Raw genomic sequence first — 23,987 nt, forward strand, 5'->3', positions numbered from 1 at the left:
TTCTTTGCCACTTCCCTTCCTGGTCCCCTTTCCTCCCTTCGTGTCTTATGAACTTCTCCCTGCTCCTCAGTGTCCCTGTCAGGGGCACCACAGCTTCCTGATTTGAGAAAATTTCAGTTTATCTTCCTGTTTGTCTCTGACCTCAGCAAACTTCCTACAGCGCTCAACCCAGGAGCCCAATCTAAGACCAGGGGCCATCTTCCCTGACCAATCCCCAGATTTCTGTCCCACCCACTCCAGGGCCTGTGTGAGCCTCCACAGGGGGGACGCCTGGTCCTGATGGGGGTGGACAGGGGAGGGGCTTCCTGCCTGGGCTCCTGGGGCCAGAGCTCTGGCGTGAAAGTGGGAATGGCTCTGTGGTCGGGGCTCTACCTGGGCTCCAGCTCTGCAGAGGGAGGTGGTCGCAGAGCTGAGGGGGACGATGGGAAACCATGGCCTCAGGGATCACTGTGCTCTGTGTACTGTTCCCAAGTGCAGTCTGGAAACTTCTACCTCCACCCCCACCTCAGCCTGAAACTCCAGACTCACAGATCCACCTGGTACTCAACAGGTCCACCTGGATTTCTAATGGTCACCTTATCACCCCTCATGAGCATCAAATCCTTAATTTCCCTCCCAAACCTGCTCCACCTCCCCTTATTCTCCTCCATCCAGGCTGTCCATCACCCAATCACAGGGGCTGTGAGCCCTGGAGGTGCTGTGGTTCAGCAGAAAGAGCCAGGACCGCTGGGGATTGAATCCTGCTTCTGCCTCTTAACTCGCTGTGTGTTGGTAAGAGGGAAAGAGGAGAGCGGTAAGGCTGTGCCCAGACCTTACATAACATGTTCTTGAGCTCTCACATAGGCCACAGACCTGAGCATCTCTTGCCTGAGGGCTCTCTGGGGCCTCAGGACACCTGTCATGGTGCAGGGCTGGCCCACACTTTCCCTGACAGCCCACAGGGCATTAGGAGCTGCCTTTAGGGTGGGTCTTAGAGACAAAGGGTCCCAAAGGGTCAGAGGTGGCCAGAGCCCCAGAGGTTCTCCAACATCCCCTCCTTCTGCACATGGGGAAACTGAGGCCAGAGAGGAAGTGACCTGTTCAAAGACCCTGAGTGGATCAGGAACAGACCTGAGATTTCTTCTCAGACATCCTAACGCCCAGCCAGCAGGAAGCATGGGGCATAATTTTGCATCATTCCTCGTAAATTTTTCTTCCGGCTGCACAGGCCTCTCACCGGGATGCACCCCCATCCCAAGCAGTCCTCCAGAAGGTAGAGGGAGCCTCCAACAGAGGGCCTTACCTGCCGGCTGCGGGCCTTGCCATATCTCAGATCGGTGACCAACTGCTCACAGTTCCTGCTCAGATCATTGTACTCCATCTCCTTACCAACCACCTCCTTCCCAGAACTGAGCATCTCCTTTATGGGCCGAGGTTTGTACAGGTGGTCCAAGTGGTTGTTGACCTTATAGGAGCTGTTTTCCAACACTTCCTCAAGGAGCTCCCTTCTTACCACCCCTAAGCCGGTGGGGGCACCAGGCTCCGAGTTCTCCCCTGGAATCAGACACACTGGTATCAGCAACTGCAGGGAGGCCAGGGAGGGAGAGAGGAGACACAGACAGGGAGGAAGGGCCAGGGGATCACACACTATTGAGCTCTGGTGTCTGTCCCTTCACCAATGTGATTGGAGGATTCACGGATCTTACTCTTTTACTTAACGAGCTGTGACTTTCTCAAGCTCATGAACACTGTGATGCTAGTGGCTGCTTTGTGCTCCATGATATGAATGGACATAATCCAGTTGACCAACCCACCATATTTGATCCTTGTCCTTTATGAGACTGGGACACCCAGACCCGGCTGGTTTAGAGAAATCTGTCTGCTCGTCCAGGTAACGGGCCCGAGCTGGAGAGCATCCAATGCGGGCGCAGCCCGGCTTCCCTGGGGCCCACGGACATCGTTCCCTGCTGAGTCAGGACCCGAGGGACCACTTCGATGCCCGGATGGGACACAGATGTGCAGTGAGCACAAGCACTGCCCAGGGAGAACCAACATGGCTTCCAGGGTGGCATTTTGCTTTGAATTGTTCTCCTCATGTTATCAAATCTCTGAAATTTACACTTTCAACCCCCTTACCTGGGGGAGCCAGGTGGATCACATAACCATCGCCCACATAGAGGGCCCAGTGCGAGGAGCCGATGCGGGGAATCTCAATCAGGTCTCCAGGGTTGGTCTCTTCAAGAAACTGCAAGAGAACAGCCAGGAAGGTGAGACAGAGTTCAGGGAGCTGCAGAGGCCCAGCTGGGAGCTGTGCTCCGCCTGTGGATTTGCTTACTGATGCTCACTCCATGCACAGAATGTGTGTGTGAAGGCGGAGGTGAGGGAGAACTCTTGAACCCTGTGAGGTCCTCAGCCTGCAATAGCTTCCAGCCGTTTCCCTGTAACTGAAGCTTGGAAAAATGACCTTGGAATTGGGACAGTGAAGATTTGTCCATAACGTGTGTAACGCATGTTTGTCTGTGTGTGTTGCGCATGGATATGATGAGTGTTTCCTGTACATACACACATACTAGGATACAGACATGCCTATGCAGGTGTACTGTGTATGTGTCTGGTGGATGATAACACAACAGCCTGTATGTAAACCCCCTTCCCTGAGGCTGGGGCCCAGGCCCATCCCCCACAACATTGTCCAGGTGAGTCTGAGCTTCTCTGCTCTCACACACTGACCCTCATGTCTCCATCATGTGTTTGTCCTGGCTGTGCATGGGCCCAACACCCACCACCTCACACTCTGCCCTCCCAGCCCCGGCTCACGGGCCCTTGAAGATGCTGAACTGACAGACAGCAGGTGACAGCGTCCTAAGGGCCCCTGAGCACTGGAGAAGGCCCTACTGCTGTTGCCCAGCTTCCTGCCCTGGGGACAGGGCTCACAGTCACACAGCAGGCTCTGTCGGCACATTTCACCCCATAGCTGCCACCCTCCCAAGCCCAGGGGAAGGAAGCTGCACCCACGTGCTCAGCTGGGGAAACTGAGGATCAGAGAGGTAGATGGACTTGCCCAGGACCACTCAGCTGGCAGTGGCTGCTCTGGGTCTTCTCTGCCACATCCTTTGTCTGTCCCCTTTCCTCCCTCCATCCCTTGCTCACCTCCTCCCTGCTCCTCATTGTCACAGCCCAGGGCACTGCAGCTTCCTGATTTGAGAATTTTTCAGTTTATCTTCCTGTTTGTGTGTGACCTCAGCAAACCTCCTGCAGCGCTCACCCCAGGAGCCCATTCTGAGACCAGGGGCCAGCTTCCCTTTGCCCTCATTCCATGCCCATATCCTACAATGGTCACTTAGCCTGGAAGCTTCTCTGGAATCCACTTCTTTGACCATCTTTCCCTCATGACCTTATTCAGAGCCATCCTGTTCCCAATTATGTTCCTGACCAACCCCCAGACTTCTGTCCCACCCACTCCAGAGCCTGTGTGAGCCTCCATGGTGGGCCATTAGGTCCTGATGAGGGTGGACAGGGGAGGGCGCTTCCTGCCTGAGCTCCCGGGGCCAGAGCTCTGGGGGTGAAAGTGGGAATGGCTCTGTGGTCGGGGCTCTACCTGGGCTCCAGCTCTGCAGAGGGAGGTGGTGGCAGAGCTGAGGGGGACGATGGGAAACAATGGCCCCAGGGATCACTGTGCTCTGTGTACTGTTCCCAAGTGCAGCCTGGAAACTTCTATCTCCACCCCCACCTCAGCCCTGTACTCCAGACTCACATCCAACTGCTACTCAACAGGTCCACCTGGATGTCTAATGATCACCTCATCACCCCACATGAGCATCAAATCCTTAATTTCCCTCCCAAACCTCCTCCTCCCCTCATTCTCCTCCATCCAGGCTGCCCATCACCCAGTCACAGGGGTTGTGAGCCCTGGAGGTGCTGTGGTTCAGCAGAAAGAGCAGGGACCACTGGGATTTGCATTCTGCTTCTGCCTCTTAATTCGCTGTGTGTTGGTAAGAGGGAAAGAGCAGAGGGGTAAGGCTGTGCCCAGACCTTACATCACATGTTCTTGAGCTCTCACATAGGCCACAGACCTGAGTATCTCTTGCCCAAGGGCTCTCTGGGGTCTTAGGACACCTGTCGTGGTCCAGGTTTATCCCAGATTTTCCTGACTTTCCTGACAACAGTATCAGGAGCTGCCTTTAGGATGGGACTTAGAGGCGACGGATCCTAAAGCGGTTGAGGAGGCCAGCGCCCCAGAGGTCCTCCAAACATCCCCTCCTTCTGCACATGGGGAAACTGAGGCCAGAGAGGAAGTGACCTGTTCAAAGACCCTGAGTGGATCAGGAACAGACCCAAGATTTGTTCTCACACATCCTAACTCTCAACCAGCAGGAAGCAGGGAGCATAATTTTGCATCATTAGGGGCAAGTTTTTCTTCTGGATGCAGTCCTATCACCATCCTTCAACCCCAAGCAGACCTCCAGGAGGAAGAGGGAGCCCCCCAGAGAGGGCCTTACCTGCCGGCTGCGGGCCTTGCCATATCTCAGATCGGTGACAAATTGCTCACTGTTCCTGCTCAGATCACTGTACTCCATCTCCTTACCAACCACCTGCTCTGCAGACCTGAGCATCTCCTTTATGGGCCGAGGTCTGTATAGGTGGTCCAAGTGGTTGTTCACCTGATAGGAGCAGTTTTCTACCACTGTCAGGAGGAGCTCCTTTTTCACCACCCCTAAACCGGTGGGGGCGCCAGCCTCAGACTTCTCCCCTGGAATCAGACACACTGGTATCAGCAACTGCAGGGAGGCCAGGGAGGGAGAGAGGAGACACCAGACAGGGAGGAAGGGCCAGGGGATCACACTATTGAGCTCTGGTGTCTCTCCCTTCACCAATGTGATGAGAGGATTCACGGATCTTACTCTTTTACTTAATGAGCTGTGAGTACTTTCACAAGCTAATGAATACTGTGATGGCCAGTGGCTGCTATTGTGCATCCAGTTGACTAATCCACCGTCATTGATCTTTCTTCTTTATGAGACTGTGGACACCTAGGCATGTGGCTGGTTTAGTGGAATCTGTCTTCACGCACAGCTAAAGGGCCCGAGCCGGAGAGCTCCAAATGCGGCCCCAGCCCGGCTTCACCTGGGCCCACGGTCCTGTTTCCCTGCTGAGTCAGGATCTGTGGGACCACTGACAGGCCTCCAAGGGACATAGATGTAGGGTGACCTCAGTCACAGCTCAGGGAGAAACCAATGCAGGGTTCCCAGGGTGGCATTTGGCTTTGAATTGTTCTCGTCATGTTAACAAATCTTTGGTGAGTTACACTTTCAACCCCCTTACCTGGGGGAGCCAGGTGGATCACATAATCGTCTCCCACATACAGGGCCCAGTGAGAGGAGCCGATGCGGGAAATCTCAATCAGGTCTCCAGGCTTGGGCTCTTCACGGAGCTGCAAGCAAACAGCCAGGAAGGTGAGACAGAGTTCAGGGAGCTGCAGGTAGTCCTGTGGACCCCATGGTTATGTTCATTACCTGGCAAGTGTGTGTGTGTCGGGGGAGGGGGTGGTGGTTGTCAGGGGAGCAGGAGAGTCTCTTGGTCCCTTGAGCTCCTTAGCCTGCTGTAGCTCCTAGAGGTGCCCTGTGGGGAAGTGGGCGCCTAGCATGCCCTGTTTTCTGTGCATACATATCTTGTGCGTGTTGCCTACACACACACTTGGATGCAGACACGCACATGCAGGTGTATTGTGCACGTGGAGGCTATTGACACAGCAGCGGTGTATCAACCTCTTCCTGAGGCTGGGTGACCAGGCCCCTCCCAGGCCACGTCAGACACGGGACTTGCATCCTGTCGGAGACGTTGACCTGAGGCCCAGGGGACAGCCTCATGAAGGACCTGAGATGGCAGCGTGCTCCTAGAGCGGCTGCCTGTCTCCTCAGGGACAGGGGCAAGGTTGGGCCTGACACAGTCACCCAGCAGGCTCTGCCGGCACCTTCCCCACCATGACTGCCACCCTCCCACAGCCCAGGGGAGGGAGCAGCACCCCGTGCTCAGCTGGGGAAACTGGGGATCAGAGAGGGAGAGGGACTTGCCCAGGGACGCTCAGCTGGCAGTGTCTACACGGGTTATTCTCTTCCCCATCCCTTCCTGGTCTCCTTTCCTCCTCCCCTTTGCACACTCCCACCTGCTCCTCAGTGTCCCCGCCCAACACACCACAGTTTCATGTTTGATAATTTTTCAGTTTTCCTCCTCTCTGTGCCTGACCTCAGGGAATGACAAACCTTCTGCCTCCCTCACCCGAGGCAGCCCATTCTGAGACCAGGGGTCAGCTTATCTTTGCCCCATTCCATGCCAATATTCAACACCAATGGTGACCCTGGAAGGTTCTCCTGAATTCACTTCCTCCTTCATCTCCCGCCCAGGACTTGGCTAAGGGCGGCCCAGTTATAATTATGTGACCCCACGTTTTCCCGACCAGCCCCTGGACTTCTGTCCCTACCATTACATATCGAGTGTGAGCCTCCATGGTGGGGCCACTTGGTCCTGTTGGGGGTGGGTAGGGGAGGGGCTTCCTGCCTGGGCTCCTGGGACCAGAGCTCTGGGGATGAAAGTGGGAATGGCTCTGTGGTCTGGGCTCTACCTGGGCTCCAGCTCTGCAGAGGGAGGTGGTGGCAGAGCTGAGGGGGACGATGGGAAACCATGGCCTCAGGGATCACTTTGCTCTGTGTACTGTTCCCAAGTGCAGCCTGGAAACTTCTATCTCCACCCCCACCTCAGCCTGAAACTCTAAACTCACATGTCCAACTGCTACTCAACTGCTGCTCAACCCCTCATGAGCATCAAATCCTTAATTTTCCTCCCAAACTTGCTCCTCCTCCCCTCATTCTCCTCCATCCAGGCTGCCCATCACCCAATCACAGGGGCTGTGCCCCCTGGAGGTGCTGTGGTTCAGCAGAAAGAGCAGGGACCACTGGTGTCTGAATCCTACTTCTCCCTCTTACTAGCTGTGTTTTGGGACAAAGAACTCAGAGCAGGCAAAGAGTATGGGTTACAGAAATTGAAAATCTTACATAACATGTTCTTGAGCTCTTAATTAGGCTAGAGACCTTGAGCATCTCTGGCCTGAGGGCTCTCTGGGGCCTTAGGACACCTGTCATGGTGCAGGGTTGGCCCAGACTTTCCCTGACAGCACACAGGGCATCAGGAGCTGCCTTTAGGGTGGGTCTTAGAGACAAAGGATCCCAAAGGGTCAGAGGTGGCCAGAGACCCAGAGGTTCCTCAAACATCCCCTCCTTCTGCACATGGGGAAACTGAGGCCAGAGAGGAAGTGACCTGTTCAAAGACCCTGAGTGGATCAGGAACGGACTCGAGATTTGATCTCAGACATCCTAACGCACAGCCAGCAGGAGGCAGAGAGCATAATTTTACATCATTCCTGGTAAATTTTTCTTTTGGATGCAAAGCCCTGTCACCTCCACCCCAAGCAGACACCCAGAAGGTAGAGGGAGCCCCCAGAGAAGGCCTTACCTGCTGGAAATGGGCCTTGCCATATCTCAGATTGGTGACAAAGAGTTTAGGGTTCCTTCTCAGAACACTGTCCTCCATCTCCTTCCCAGATCTGAGAAGGAGATAAACTTCCTTTATGGGCCGAGGTGTGTACAGGTGGTCCAAGTGGCTGTTCACCTCACGGGAATAGTTTCCCACTGCTTCCCGCAGGAGCTGCCTTTTCACCACCCCTAAGCCAGTGGGGGCGCCAGCCTCAGACTTCTCCCCTGGAATCAGACACACTGGTATCAGCAACTGCAGGGAGGCCAGGGAGGGAGAGAGGAGACACAGACAGGGAGGAAGGGCCAGGGGATCACACTATTGAGCTCTGGTGTCTGTCCCTTCACCAATGTGACTGGAGGATCCCATCATTTTGCTCGTTCCCTTAACGAGCTGTGAATACTTTTCATGTCAATCAATGTTGTGATGGTCAGTGGCTGCCACTGTGTTCCATTATATGAATGGACTTCATCCAGTTGACCAAGTCCCTACTATTGGCTGGTCCATAGCTTACCCATTGTAAACAACAGTAAATTGTATTTGATCATCTTCCCACTTGTGTGTTTCAGAGAGAGATCACAGTTGTTTTAGTCCCACTGTGTTTCAGACTCTGCTGTGCAAATTTCATATATTCCCTCATTATTCTCCTTTTGAACTTCATGGTGTGGGGCGCAGCTACAGTGTTTGGACAGGTTCAAGCCTTGGACTGATGAGAGGGCACAGTTTGGAGGGCAGAGCCTCCCAGCGCAATGATAGCCAACAGCTGGAGTTGTCAGCTTGAACCTATGGTCCGAACACATGGCCCCACGTGCCTGAGTGATACAGGCTGCAAGTAAACAAAGCCTGATCAGGTGCATGTAATTGAGTAGGATCGAAACCCACAAGAACGCTGTAAACATCTTGACCACGCCCTTACTTTGCCTCGTGGCATCTGCTATAAAATAAAGACGCGGGCTGTAGTCCGTGGCGCTGTCTCTCAGGGAGCAGCGTCCCACCAAGCCCCAGCTTTCATTCTCTTGTCTGTCTTTTCCAAGCCTTTTAGCCACCCCCACTCAGGGTCACTGAACCTGGCGGAGCTGGTGTGGCACATAAGGCGCCCGGGGCTGAGTACGCCATGGCTGTGCCAGCCAGCCACATCATGGTAAAACTCTGGACCTGAGGGCCCACTGAGATGCCCCCAAGGGACACGGATGTGCAGTGAGCACATGCACTGCCCAGGGAGAAACCAACGCGGGTTCCCAGGGTGGCATTTGGCTTTGAATTGTTCTCGTCATGTTAACAAATCTTTGGAAAGTTATACTTTCAACCCCCTTACCTGGGGGAGCCAGGTGGATCACATAACCATCGCCCACATAGAGGGCCCAGTGGGAGGAGCCGATGCGGGAAATCTCAATCAGGTCTCCAGCTCCGGATCTTCAACAAACTGCAAGCAAGCAGCCAGGAAGGTGCTGACAAAATTGCAGGCAACTTCCAGGGCCCTGTGGTGGCGCTGCTGCTTGGTTGGGGACACCCTTATGGATGTTCTTCCCTGGGCAAGCGTGTGGTGGGGACTCTTGTCCCCTGTGAGGTTTTCAGCCTCCTGCAGCTTCTAGGGGTTGCCCTGGGACCCGGGAGTCTGGAATCTTTTCCCAGAGGGCAGAGCCTGGAAATACGACCTTGTGTATTAGGAGAGTGAATATTTGTCCAGTGTGTGTATGTCATGCATGTGGAGGGGGGTGCTGTCAGTGTGTATTGTGCATATGTATATTGTGTTGCGTGTACACGTACACAACTAGGATGCAGATGCATATGCAGGTGTATTGTGCACGTGTCCAAAGGGTGATGACATAACCTGTATGCAAACCCCCTCCCCTGAGGCTAGGGCCCAGGCCAAACCCCTGCAACGTTGTCCAGGGGAGTCCCGAGGTTCTCTGCCCTCACAGACCCTCCTGTCTCCATCAGGCTTTTCGCACAGGGGGTCTAGGACGGCATCAGGGCCTCCTCACCCTCTGCCCCTGCAGCCCTGCGACCCCCACTCTCGGAGGTGCCGACCTGAGGGACAGAACTGACAGACTAGTAAGGGGACTGAGCTCTGAGGAGGCCCTGGTGTGGCTGCTCAGCTTCCGGAGCTGGGTGGGGGGAGGGGCAGACGGGGCTCACACACTCAGGCAGCAGGCTCTGCAGGCACTTTCCCCCCATGACTGCCACCCTCCCACAGCCCAGGGGACGGAGCAGCACCCCTTGCTCCGCTGGGGAAACTGAGGATCAGAGAGGCAGAGGGACTTGCCCGGGGACACTCAGCTGGCAGTGACTGCGCTGGGTCTTCTCTGTCCCGTCTCCTCCTGTCCCTTTCCTCCCTTCCTCCCTGCCTCGCTCACCTCCTCCCTCTCCTAGGGCCCCGCCCAGGGCCCCGCAGCTTCATCCTATATAATAATAGAGTAATATGCAAATTAACCATCACTCCGCGACAAAAATGGCGGCACCCAAGGCCACAAGATGGCGGTGCCCAGTGCTCTCAGGCCCACCGAAGTCCCCCAGTCCCAGAGAGGGCTACCGCTGAGAGCAGGCAGCATGCGACTGGGGCTGTTGGCCTGGGAGGGTCCCAAATACTCCTGGCTGATCTGCTCCCAGCCGCAGCCCTGGCCGTTGGCCTGGAGGGCTGCCGCCGCTTCCTCCCTGCCACCCCCACATCGCTCCCAGCAGCGACCTGGCAGTAGCCTGGGAGACTGCGAACAACCCCCCCGTGTGATCTGCTCCCAGCCGAGAGCCGGGCAGTGGGCTGGGAGAAGGAAACCCCCGCCCCGTGTGATCTTCGACTTGGGTAGTGGCCTGGGAGACGGCGCACACCCCGCCCCGCATGATCTCCCAGCCAGCCGCGACCTGGGCAGTGGCCGGGGAGACGGCGCGCACACCCCACCCCGCGTGATCTCCCAGCCACGACCAGGGCAGTGGCCTGGGAGAAGGCGCTATCACCACGCCCCACATGATCTCCCAGCCAGCCGCGACCCGGGCAGTGGCCTGGGAGACGGCGCACACACACCCCTGCGTGATCTCCCAGCCGCCACCCGGGCAGTGGCCTGGGAGACAGCGCGCACACACACACCCCCACCCCGCGTGATCTCCCAGCCGCGACCCGGGCAGTGGCCTGGGAGACGGCGCGCACACCCCACCCCCCCACGTGATCTCCCAGCCAGCCGCGACCCGGGCAGTGGCCTGGGAGACAGCGCGCACACCCCCCCCCCCCCCCGCGTGATCTCCCAGCCAGCCGCGACCCGGGCAGTGGCCTGGGAGACGGCGCGCACACCCCCCCTGCGTGATCTCCCAGCCGCGACCCGGGCAGTGGCCTGGGAGACAGTGCACACCCCCTGGCGTGATCTCCCAGCCGTGACACGGGCAGTGGCCTGGGAGATGGCATGCACCCCGGGCGTGATCTGCTCCCAACTGAGACCCAGGTAGTGGCTTGGGAGAAGGCACACATCCCCCGGCGTGATCTTCTCCCAGCTGCGACCCAGGCAGTGGCCTGGGAGAAGGCACACCACTCCCCCGCCTGATCTCCCAGCCGCAACCTGGGCAGTGGCCTGGGATATGGCACGCAACCCGGGCGGATCTGCTTCCAGCTGAGACCCCGGCAGTGGCCTGGGAGATGGCACACCCCCCCACATGATCTGCTCCCAGCTGAGACCTAGGTCCCAGCTGGGAGCAGATCGTGGGGGTGGGGGGAGGTGCACAGTCTCCCAGGGCACTGCCCAGGTCCTGGCTGGGAGCAGGGGAGCGCATTTGGGGGTGACCGGGCTTTCAGGGGAGGGCAGTTGGGGATGATCAGGCTGGCAGGGGAACACTTAGGTATAGATCAGGCTGGCAGGGGAGTGGTTAGGGGGTGATCAGGCTGGCAGGCAGAAGCAGTTAGGGGTAATCATGCAGGCAGGCGAGCAGTTGGGAGCCAGCAGTCCCGGATTGTGAAAGGGATGTCCGACTGCCTGTTTTTAAACAGGCAGTCGGACATCCCCCGAGGGGTCCCAGATTGGAGAGGGTGCAGGTTGAACTGAGGGACACCCCCCACCAGTGCATGAATTTCATGCACCAGGCCTCTAGTGATTAGATAATTTTTCAGCTTTTCTTTGTCTCTGTGTCTGACCTCAGGGAATGAGAAACCTCCTGCAGCCCTCACCCCAGGCGGCCCAACCTGAGGCCAGGGCTCAGCCCCCTTTGCCCCATTGCATGCCGGTACCCAGCAGCCCACGTTGACCCGGACACTTCTCTCGATTCTCCTCCTCGTCCATCTCCCGCCCATGACTAGGTTCAGGGCCCCAGGGCCCTATTTTGTGACCCCCCAGTTTCCTGACAAGGTTCCCTGCCTCCTGTCCCTTCACCCCCACAGCCAGTCCCCCAGGACCCCGGTGTCCTTCCCAAATGTCCCATCTGTCTGTGACCCTCCTCTGGCCTCAGGGCACAGGCATACCCCTGGGCAGCCACAGCCCCTCCTGACCCTTCCCCCCTCCTCGCCCTCCCTGTCCTCGCCCCGCGCCCCCCCCCCCCCCCCCCCCCCCCCCGCTGGCTGAAGGCCTTGCCTTTCCCTCCCACAGCTCCCTCTGGTCTGCTCCCTGCACCCCCCTTCTCTCTGCCCCCAGCCCCTGCCCCACGCCCACTCCTCCCCCTTTCCCCCCCCCCAGACAGACACCTCCTCTGAGGAGCTCCCTGAAGGCCCAGCCTGGCTCAGCTGCCACGCTCAAGGACCCCCAGCGCCCGGGACGCCACCTCTCCCCACGTGATCCTGCTGCTGCGGCCCCTGTGCCTGTCCCACCCCCTCTGGGCTTTGAGCTCCATCAGGGGGTCCTGTGTGCTCGGCCCTCCCTCCCTGCATCGCCTGGGTCCTGAGAGGGGCCTGGTTTGGAACAGGAGGGAAGGACTTATGGGAGCAGGAGGGCTGGAGGGCCAGGGGCCAGGGCTCAGGCCGGGCAGGCCCAGAGTTGGTGTCCATCTGGGGGAGAACAAGGGCATTTCTCACTCTGAAATGAAATGGTGACTTAAGGGGAGGCCTGGGCCCTGTCCCAGGAGCAGGGCAGTGAGCTGGGGCCTGGTCTGGGGAGGCAGCGGTTCCCAGGAGCAGTGATGCAGGTGGACTGAGCTCTGCAATGTGCAGGTGCCTTCCCAGAATCGCCCCATTTCCTGTAACAGCCCCGCTTAGCTGGCTGCCTTTCTGCTGCACACCACGTGCTGGGCCGGCCCCTCCCGGATGACCTCCCAGTCCTGCAGCAAAAGAGACTTAAACAACATACATGTCTCCATGGCGGCCTTAGAGACAGCGCTGGATTTACCAGCAGGAACAGGTGTGAGTCTGAACTCCAGGGCTATTGCAGGCAGCTGTCCGTGTTGGACGCTGAGAACCGAATGCGCGGCATCAGGCAGACTGATGCCTGGGAGGAAGGGGGAGCGAGAACAGAGGGGCTGAGGAGGCACCGAACCCCAGCAGCAGCTGAGCCCCACAGCCCGGGATCCACAGCTCCCCAAGTCCCGGGTCCCCCATCAGCCTACACTCCAGCTCCTTCCCCAGCTCAGGCGGGCACGGAACAGACCCCACACATCCTCCCACGTGAACCCCCAACTCCATACAGTGCCAGACCCAGAGCGGGGACTCCCTCTGCCCGATGACCTCCCAGTCCTGCAGCAAAAGAAACTTAAACAACATGCAGGTCTCCATGGCAGCCTTAGAGACAGCGCTGGAGTTAGCAGCAGGAACACAGCCCCAGGCCTTCATTTGTAACAGGGAGCTGCCCTCCCCTGTGGAGCTGGTTCTAGAAAGTTCTGAGGACTTACCGAAGCCATTGTTAGCCAGAGTGAGTCTGGCTTTCTGCTCCTAGTGCAACAGGTTTTATACCCAAGTGGACACTTTCGCTTTCACTTCGTTGTTCAGAGGACTGAACACTGAATGTCAGCATTTCTCTACGTGGACAGGCCATCATTTCGGACCTCAAGGCCTGGAAGCCTCCGGGAAGCAGTCGGAGTCGGAGGGAAGCCTTACACCTGCCCTGGCCTCGGGCTCCCGCTGCAGGACGCGGCGCATGAGGCCCAGCTGTCAGCCCCAGGCCCACGGGGGCCCTTATCCTATACCCACCCCACGAAGGACAGGAGCCCCGGGCAGCCTTCAGGGCGGGACCCGCGGGAAGGCCTCAGCAGGCGGGTGCCTGGACCTGGGGATCCCAGGGCTCATTGGCATGGGGTGCATGTGGGTGGGAGAAGCGGAACTCCCCTGAGAGCGGCTGCCCAGCCTGGCCGTCCGCTGTCCCTGGAGCAGGAGGCGGAGGCAGGCGCAGGCTCAGTCCGCAGCTCCCGGGGCCCCAGGGCCCAGGCTTCTCCCTCCTGCTGGTCCATGTCCGCTGGGCTGGTCGCTGTGGTCACAGCCTCCAGGCACATCCTCAGCTGGCCCTGTCCCAGGGCAGTAAGAGGTGCTCTCCATCCCCTGGTCTCCTCTGTGCCGGGAAGCCTCTCCCCCATCCTCCTGTGGCCTGGCCCCCGCCTTCCCGTCCCGTTTCCATGCAAACCCGTCCTGGGCAGCGGGGCAGGGGCTCCTGGCAGCCGCCCCTCGGGCCTCAGCCAGGTCTGTGAGGGGCCGGTGCTGCCCAATGAAGGGCCGGCTGTGCGCGCCTCAGAAGTGAGTGACGTGTGTGCGTGTGCGTGCGTGCGTGCGTGCGTGTGTGTGCGTGAGTGCGCATGGTGCATGCGCGTGCGCATGGAGGGGGAGCGGGCAAAGGAGGTGGCTATTGGCTAAGCTGCGCTCAGCCCTCCCTCCCGCTGTCGGGCACAGCTTTGCTGGAGGCCACAGGAGGCCCAGCTCTCAGGCTTCAGGGGGGCGGGAGGGGAGCGCAGCCCGAGGACCTGGCAGAGCCCCCCCCATCATGAAGCGCTGTGTGCAGGGGCGCGGGAAGGCGCCCCCTCTCCCAGCATGACCCCCGTGACCCCGGCTCCCGCTTCCCTGGGCCACACAGGCTCCGGACTTCCGGGTCCAACGGCCAAGGCTCCTCTGGCCGGGAAGGCAGAATGGCCTCCGGGCAGCGTCCTCCTTTTCCAATGAGTCTCACTCAGAAAGGCGTCTGAGAGGCACAGAGCGCCCACTGCCCGCGTGCAGGCCATGCCCTTCACGGTGTGGCTCTGGGCCACTGCCTGCCCCCCCTCCTCTCACACCCCCTGCTCAGGGTGAGGGCTCACGGTGCCAGCCCAGAGCCCTGAGTGTGGCCTGAGCGCCCCACGGGGGGTGGCTGCAGCTGCTGGGCCATGGGCTCCTGTCTCTGAGGCCCGTGTCCAGGTTTTACGACCTCAGGTGAGTCCTGTAGCCACAGCCTTGCCTCTTCCGCAGCTGCCCCTCTGGTGGCCTGGCCTGTGGGTGTGGCTCTCGCACACCTTCCTGACTTAGTGTTGGAAGCTGCCCATTGTCTTCACTAGCAGAGAGGTGTGGACAAGGAGCCTGGAACGCTGGTGAACCTTGAGCCCTGGCAAAGGTCAGAGCTATGCACCTAAGATGTAGCTGGAGCAATTTCCCGATCAGATAATCATGTAAATCCTTACTGATAAGAGTCTGTCTGTTATTGGAATTGCCTGCCTAAGGGCTATAGGTGTATCCCAAACTGAATTAAAGGGATGACAAGGCCTCGGCACAAGTAGAGTCCTTCCTCTTGCATTGGGCTCCAGCCTGGCCCCCCAACTTCCAAATTATTATTTCTTGTCTTGTTTCTGTCATTTGCACACAGCCCTTCTCCTGAGCCCGAACCCTGAACCACACGGGACGTGGGTCATCACAACTTAGTCCTCCTCAAAGCCTCCGTTGTGGGTTTGACCAGCACGTGAGCAGTTCTTTGTATTGAAACACCCTGAAGAGAGGTTTCTGTTTCTTATTGAGGTGAGTACATTGTGCTTTTTCAAGAAATTGGTCCATTTCCTCCAGAATGTCAAGTGTGTAACTCGATACACAGGAGTCCCTATGCGCCTTCCGGTGCCCACAGGTTCCCAATCTATAGTAACATCCGCGCTTCCGAGTCCTGGTAATTTGTGTCTTCTCTCTTTTCCTTTGTAATCTTTTAAAGAGTTTGTTGACATAATCGATCTTTTCAAAGATCCAACTTTTTGTTTGATTTTCTGTTCTTTTTGTGTTTTCAGTTTCACTGGTTTCTGTGCTCTATTATTTCCTTCCTTGCACTTGCCTTGGTTTTATTTTCATCTTCTCTTTCCTGCTTCTTGAGATGGGAGCTGGGTTATTTACTGGAGACTTCCTCTTCTCCAATGTGAGCATTTACGTTACACATTTCTCTTTCACTGCTGCTGTACCTGCATCCCAGGGATTTTTATTTATTGTGAATTTATTTGTATATATTTATTTGTATTCACCTCAATTGAACTCTTACTTTTTAGAGCTTCCTTCTGACCCAGGGGTTATTTAGAAATTCTAGAGGCCCCGTGCATGAAATTCATGCACTCCGGGGGTCCCTTAGCCTAGACTAGGCCCTCTTGCAGTCTGGGAGCCCTCAGGGATGTCCGACTGATGCCAGAGCAGACCTAAGCCAGCAGTTGGACATCCTTAGCACTGCTGCAGAGGTGGGAGAGGCTCCTGCCACCACCACTGTGCTTACCAACCATGAGCCCAGCTTCTGGCTGAGCAGCACTGGCCCCCATGGAAGTGCACTGACCTCCAGGGGGCAGCTCCTGCGTTGAACTCTGTCCCCTGGTGGTCAGTGTGCATCATAATGACCAGTCATTCTGCCATTCAGTCAATTTGCATATTAGCCTTTTATTATATTGGATTATTATATAGGATAGATAGATAGATAGATCGATCGATCAATCAGAGAGGGAGAAAGAAATAAAAACATCAATGATGAGAATCATTGATCAGCTGCCTCATGCCCACCCCCCACTGGGTTGAGCCCACAACCCAGGCATGTGCCCTTGCCCTTGATGGGAACCTAACCTGGGACCCTCAGTCCGCAGGCAGATGCTCTATGCAGAGCCAAACCGGCTAGGGCAGGTAAGTGTTTTTAAGGTCAATGAGATCAAGGTGGCTGATGGTGTGTTAAGGTCTCCCACACCCTTGCTGATGTGACTAGTAGCTTCATTACTAGTTTAGAGATGTGATGTCAAAGTTGCCAATTACGTGTGAATTTGCTCCTTTCTCCTCGCTTTTCTCTCAGTTTTTACTTCTCCTGCTTCATGTATTTTGCAGCTTTGGTCCTTGTTGCACATGCTCTTGGGGCTGTTATATTTTCATGGGAGACTGACCTTTGTATCCTTATGGAATGTCCCTCGCTCTCCTTATCATTTTCTTTCCTCTGAGGTTTGACATGATCTTATATTGTCACCCTGCTTTTCTTATGGGCCGTGTTTGTGTGGGGTATTTTAAAAGTCCTTTTATTTTCCACTTACATGTGTCATTATTTGTGAATGAATTTCGAGTAGACAGTCCTGTTTCTCTCTCCTTTGTCGTTCTCTTTTTAAAATTGGGTTAGTTTGCCATTGTATTTTGTGTGTATGTTAGCTCTGAAGTTTGCCCTCTTTATTTGCCTTTTCTGTTGGTTTTCTCTGCTCCCCCCCTCCTCCCCCCACCCCGCCTGCCACCTTCTGGGTCATTTTTCCTGCTCTCCTCTGGATACCCTGACATGTAGAATTTTCTGTTTGACTTATAGAGTGTTTTGAATGTTTCGTTTGTGCCGGTGGTTGCTCTGGTATTGCATTATGCAAACACGACATTATGATTTACTGCTGTCAGCACTTCCCCAGTTTGAAACACGGAAACCTCACTTCTCTTTGTATCCCATTAGCCCCACACACACACACACACACACACATTTATTATATAATTGTCTGAAATACTTCCTGCATGTACACTGGGAAACACTTCGAATGATGTTACAATTGTTGCTTCAATCATCAAACAGAATCTGTAACTGTCAAGAGGGGAGAATATTCTAGTATATTTACCCATATTTTTTACCTAATGGATTTTCTTTCTCGTTTTCTAAATTTCCAAGTTGTCTTTTTTTTCCTTTCTTTGGGAATTACTTCCTTTGACAATTTTTGGGGCAGTTGTGATGGTGACAGATTTTCTTAGTGTTCATTAATCTGAGGGGGTCTAATTTCCCCTTTATTCCTGAGGATCACTTCACTAGATACAGAATTCTGGGTTGACAATTCTTTTCTTTCAGCACGTGAAAAGTGTCATGTCATTACCTTCTGGCATCCACAATCTCTGATGGCAAAGCTATCATCAATAATATTATTGACCCCCTGAGGGTAATGCCTCATTTCTCCCTAGCTACTTACAAGGTGTATGTTTGTTTTCCATTTTCAAAAGTTTGCCGGAGATGTGTCTGGCGTGGATTTGTTTGGGTTAATCCTGTTTGGAGTGTGCTCAGCTTCTTCAATCTGTGACAGGTTTATGTTTGTCACCGGATTTCAGAAAATATCAGCCATTACTTTTACAAAATCTTGTCAGGCCTCATGATGTCTTCAGAAGGCCTTTGCTCAGGCCATGGCTGTTGGGAAATGAGGTTGGGCCACCTCTTGGATCACCAGGTGGGGGTGGAATTATGGCTCTTCACTCAGTCTCCACTGATTCCCCTTGGGGGCAGACACCTGACTCATTGCCACTAGGAAGTCCAGGCTGCCCACCAGGGCTCTGCTGACATCATCCCGAGAGACAAGGGGACAGGTCCTTATTTCTCCTGGATTAGGGGGAACGTCAGGTGATTCCGCATAGCCTTGGTTGATGGAGATGATGTGCAGATACAGCTCTTTTGTGGTGTGTCACTGGGGTAGGGAAAAGAAAGTTATCACCTAAGATTTCTGCCTTATTATGCCCCTTTCTTGGTCTTTTGCAAAGAAATCAAACATCTCTTGGGGCTCTCTTTGTCTGCATGTGTGTGTGTTTCTAAGATGCAGGTCTGCAGAACCCAGTCTGCAATCTATGAGCAAAAAGATAGTAAAGGAACTCACCTCCTGTTCTTCTTCAAATCCCTGGGCCCCTAGCTTGTATTCCAGCCTCTCTCCATCTTCAAAGCCTTTGGGGGTCTACTTATGGTTATTTCATATGTAAATACCCAAGGTCTCTGGCTGTGTTTAGCGGAGGTGTAGGTAGAAATGTGTCTATGCTGTCATGTCCAGGCCCAGACGTCTTCTGATGACATGATTTTTGTTCACTAGAGGACATAATGGGAAAGTACATGGGAGATGTTCCCTGTAGGATCTGAAACAAGCAGGGAGCAGAGAGCTAGAATATTCATTGAATTCTTTCAAAAGAACAAAAAGAATCCCCAAATGAGAAAGTAATCTAAAAGTATACAGAGGCAGTTTACATAAAGCATCCTGATCGGGTGCCAGTAGAGGGCAGCAGGCTCCTATCCCCAGGCTTGTCATCAGCCACTGGTGAGCCAGAACAGTGACAACATAGGAGCTGCCACAGAGCCTGGCTCCTTAGACTGACATTCACAACCCAAAATGTGCTTCTCCTTCACTTCCACTTGGCAGTTCCCATGCACTTCCTCACGCAGCCAACCCCATCTGGGAACCAGACACTGAGGCGAGTTCTTGGACAGAGAGCTTAGCCGAGTGGACACAGCCAACCAAAAATTACTATCAGGGACTAAATCGACCACATGACCAGATGAAAAGAGAAAGGTCCTATGATCATCTCAGTAGAAGCAAGATATACACTCACTACCATTAAAAACTCATTCATGGTTTTAAAATAGAACTTAGCCTACAGATAACAGGAGAGATTCTCCTTATACTTATAAAGATACCATTCAAACACTTAGAGCAAATACATGTAATAGTAAAATATGGAAAGCACAGCCATAATAATGAGGATGCTTTCATTCCGTGAGCTATACATAATAACTATGAGATTGAATTTTAGAGTTTAGTGAGATTGTTGTACACACGATCAACTATTATAAATTACAACATTCATTCCCAGTAGGGGGGCATGTAGGAGGCAGCCGATCCATGTTGTGCTCTCACATTGATGTTTCTCTCTGTCTCTCACTCTCCCTTCCTCTCTCTCTAAACATCAAACTATTTTGTAAATATATTTTTATTTCAGAGAAGAAGGGAGAGAGATAAAGAAAGAAACATCAATGAGGAGAGAGAACCATTCATTGGCTGCATCCTGCATGCCCTCTACTGGGGCACGAGCCCGCAACCCAGGCATGTGCCCTGACCAGAATGGAAGCCAGGACTCTTCAGGCCGATGCTCTATGCACTGAGCCAAACCGGTTAGGGCTCAAACTATTTTTTTAAATATTTTTATTGATTTCAGAGAGGAAGGGAGAGAGAGAGGAAGAGAGAGAAACATCCATGATGAGAGGGAAACATGGATCGGCTACCTCCTGCACACCCCACACTGGGGATGGAGCCCGCAACCCAGGCATGTGCCCTGAGCGGGAATCGAACCCTGACCTCCTGGGTCATAGGTCGACGCTCAACTACTGAGCCACGCTGGCTGGGCTCAAACTATTTTTTAAAAACCCATTAAAACCTGTAGAGGAAACTGTTCAAAACTACCCTGCTTTTGGAGTCAAAGCAATTGGTTCACACTCTGAAGTGTGCTCGTAGCTTCGGGGCCTTGGGCTGGTTAAGTGCTTGGTCCCTGGGTGTTCCCATCAGAGATGTCAGGGGGACACCTCTGATATTTACCAAGAGCTGCCCCCCCCCCCCTCCTGTGAAGGGAACTCCATGTGGAATCACCCGCTAGGGCTCTTACCTGTTGGCTGCAGGGCGGCCATTTCTCAGTTTAGCGACAAAGTGCTCACAGTTGGGAAACAAAGGTTGTCATTCCAGGTTTCACCAACTTTCTTCCTCGCCAAACTGACAATGTCATGCCCAGGCCGGGGCCTGACCTGGTTATCCAAGTAGTTGTTGACCTTGTACTTGTTATCCTCTGCCACTGCATTCAGAGGTTCACGTTTCACCACATAGTCATGTACATTGTTGGAAGAGCTCGGCCCGCAGGATGCACCTGGGATCACAGAGAGACTAAGATGCTGCCATGCTCAGCAGTGCCATGTCGGACAAGGAGGGGAAGAAGAAAGGAAGTCACTCTATTGACATCCGAGGTCATGGGCCCTTCCTTCTACTACCATTCCCTCTTGTTGGAAGTTAAATTTAGCAGGAGTGCAATTGTTTGATCCACTCTTTTGTAACTTAAATACTTAAGGATCTGTTGCCAACAGGTTCCCAGAGCAACAAGTGGCAACTCCGCCATAACTTAGAATGGCTGCCGTGGTATTCCACTGTCAGACTTTGATGCGTTTAACAAATCTCCAATTGTTGGGTATTTCGATTGTTTAAACTTGTCTTTGACGATACACAATGAAATCATAAAAATGCTTGCAGATGGTATATCTTTGGGCATGGGTCTGACTCAGACAAGTTTTTGAGTTTTTCAGAATCTACGTGGAAGAAGCCAGTCTCAACTGATTCGCTTACCACCTCTCCCAGGTGGTAACTTGTCTCCATTTCACAGAACACATTTTGAGCCAGAGAACTTAAGCGACCAAAGTTGTGGAGCAAGGATTGGAAAGAACTCAAGGCCTAGAGATTTCTACTGTTGTGTAGAAGCTGTGCGGCTCCATGGCCAGAGAGAACTCCTCATTTCCTTATGTCCTATCACTCAAGAGAGAGTCACAGCAGAATTGTCAACTGATGGAGTCCACTGTGCATTCCTTGGTAAGAAAGATCTGACATGTTGTTATTAAAAGGGAAACATGCTAATTCCACAGCAATGAGGTGTCTTTTATTCCCTCTTCTCAACATAAAGCTGATGTTTAAACAAATAATTACTCTTTACCTGAAGTTGTCGCATGAAGGACAAAACCATCTCCCACATCAATTGCCTAGTGCTTATAAACACCTCGAGAGATTTCAATCAGGCCTTCGGATATTGGGGCCTCATTGACTACAACAGAAAAGGCAGAGTGCCAAGCATGTCAGACTCGTGGCCGGCACGCAGCATGCAGCCACAATGAATATTTTTGCGGCCAGCCAATATAACAGTATGTAAGAAACATTTTAATAAAAATTTCATAACTTAATTTTGACAATATCCTGTTATACATAATTATTAATAAGGAATTACAATGTTTGCTAATGACTGATGAGTATAATCATGTTGCATTCATTTCCCTTATGGGCCTTACATGCAGGCATACCATTTCTCTCCACTAATACCAGCAGCGAATATTTTAGCAGCTGATGGCCACATCATTAGTCTTATACTGACTTGTGTGGTGTGCACAAGAGGAAGTAATGTGCCTTCAGAGAACAAGAAAAATAGGTTTATTTGCGTGACGCTTATTAATTTGGGCAGTTATTCAGTGTCTGGTAAGTGAATGTTCAAGAAAAATATTAATTTTTATTAAAATGTTCTATTTATGTTAACGATGACTCATTCATTTCAACCCTTTGTATTCAGCACGTCTCTATCAAAATTAACCTACGTTTCTATGAAAATTGAAGCTTTTAGGGTTTTTTCGGCCCACATACACTTAAACATTGTTTATTTGGCCCGTGTTAGCCCTGAGTTTGACATGCTCAGTATAGACAGATGATAGGAAGCAGCAGAGGCCTGGCTGGAGACCTGCAGGCTGCTCCCTGCCACACACCTACTAGTAACCCCGGGAGAGGAGCCCCCGGGACTGCTGGGGTCACCAGCTTTGCTGTCACTCAGAGAAGCCCCGCTGGGGTCAGGAGGGACAGGAAGCTGGACAAGGTCAGGCCGAAGCCTCTCCTCTCAGGCCCCGGCACAGCTGTCCCGCCCCATGGCTCCTGCCCCTTTGCTGGGCATTGGCCTGGCTTTCCTCTTCTGCTGACATTTCCCCTCCGGAGCCTGACTGCAGCTGAGAGACTGCCCTCCCAGGCCGCCAGTTCCTGCAGACAGCTCACCCCGCCCCTCACCGGCCTTTTCCCTGCCAACGACCCAACCCGAGCTCACTGCGGCCACTGTCCACCTCCCGCAATGGCCCAGGTCCAGGTCCAAGCCAACTAGAGACAGCGCCTCCCCCAGAGCCTGCAGAAATTGTTCTCCCAGCCAGTCCTAAGCCTGCTCGCCCACCTCAGTCACTCCTCCACAGAAACCACAGGCAAGGCTCTTGCCCACGCTTCTCCCCACTTTCTCGGCCTCCTCCCCAACCCAGTGCTCCCTCGCGTGGCCCTGAGTGGCGGGCCATGCCCCTCCTCTTGGGAACTGAGCGTCACAAGCTGTCTTCTCCTCTGCAATCGCCTCCTGACCGGTTGTCTTTACTGAACCTCAACGAGTCTGTAAAGCCGGCAGGTGCAAAAGCAGGGTGTCCACAGAGGTGCTGAGTAGCCGCCTCCTCAGATTCAGCCCCAACCTCTGGGCACTCACTCATGTGAGACACAAACTGAAGGCTCCTCAGGGCCACACAGTGGGCAGCTGGGCCAGGCATCCGCCCAGGTGGCAGCCACGCAGCTGCCAGTGGGACATTTCCATCACACGCACCCACTCAGCCAACAGCGCCTCAGCCTAAGGGGCGCAGCGCGTCCCCACTCCCGGGTGTGGGCACGGGGACTGGTGAGGTTGAGGGACTTACCCAAGATCGCTCAGCCAGACAGCAGTTTGCGCTTCCCACTCCCACGCCTGTCCCCCAATGGAGGCTGCTGTTCTCCACGTTCACACGCCCTTCCCAGGGAATGAGTGTCCCCCCACAGGGCATCCAGTCCCCATGCAATGAAGCCTGCTCTCTGTCCCTCTGCTCTTCCTGTCCCCTTCCTTCTGGCATCACTCAGCCCAGCTTGATCAATCAGAGGCCTAGTCTTCCTTCACTCTCCTTCTCCCTCAGCCTCACAAGCAAGTACCAAGTTCCTTCAATGCCATCTTCCTCCATCCCCTCCCTCCAATACAGGTCCCATTCCACCCACTCCTTTCCCACCGGTGTTGTCCAGTGGGACCTTCAAGGGGAACATCTGGCAAAGACCTACCTAGACCCTCAGAATGCTGTCCGCACCCTTTAGGCAGCTCATGGTCCAGCTCTTCACCCTCATCCGTCTTCATCCTCATCCCTCTCACCCTCATCCCTCTTCACCCTCATCCCTCTCACCCTTGTCCCTCTCACCCTCATCCCTCACCCTCGTCCCTCTCACCCTTGTCCCTCTCACCCTCAGCCCTCTTCACCCTCATCCTTCTCAACCTCATCCCTCTCACCCTCTTCCCTCTTCAACCTGTCCTTCTCGCTCTCATCCCTCTCTCACCCTCATCCCTCTTCACCCTCGTCCCTCTCACCCTCGTCCCTCTCATCCACGTCCCTCTTCACCCTCATTCCTCACGCTCAGCCCTCTCGCCCTCATTCCTCTCACACTCATCCCTGTCATACTCATCCCTCTTCTCCTCCCTCTGTTCTGCTCTTTTGTGTTTCCCCACCTCATGCTCTCTCTCCTGCTCCTTTGACGCCATGTTCTCTCTACCTCCTATACCCTCCGTGCCCTCCCCGTGTGAACACACTCTC

At 54.4% G+C, this 23,987-nt stretch overlaps 1 protein-coding gene across 1 annotated transcript in view; it reads right to left on the reverse strand.

Annotated features, from left to right (window-relative positions):
• The window catches only part of LOC307109299 (uncharacterized protein), a gene marked incomplete at its 3' end in the record, with an annotated part of 37,703 nt that extends 14,171 nt beyond the window's left edge, over positions 1–23,532 (reverse strand). The window contains exons 1-5 of the mRNA XM_079787992.1: positions 20,228–23,532; positions 18,460–18,709; positions 17,788–18,273; positions 7,486–7,730; positions 5,302–5,410 (exon numbers count right to left, since the gene is read on the reverse strand). Coding sequence (XP_079644118.1) covers positions 5,302–5,410; positions 7,486–7,730; positions 17,788–17,809 — 376 coding nt within the window. The 5' untranslated portion in view covers positions 17,810–18,273; positions 18,460–18,709; positions 20,228–23,532. The remainder of the gene's footprint in view (positions 1–5,301; positions 5,411–7,485; positions 7,731–17,787; positions 18,274–18,459; positions 18,710–20,227) is intronic.
• Positions 23,533–23,987: the final 455 nt, after the last annotated feature.

This window comes from Cnephaeus nilssonii (assembly GCF_951640355.1).
Source record: "Cnephaeus nilssonii genome assembly, chromosome: 13".
NCBI lineage: Eukaryota > Metazoa > Chordata > Mammalia > Chiroptera > Vespertilionidae > Cnephaeus > Cnephaeus nilssonii.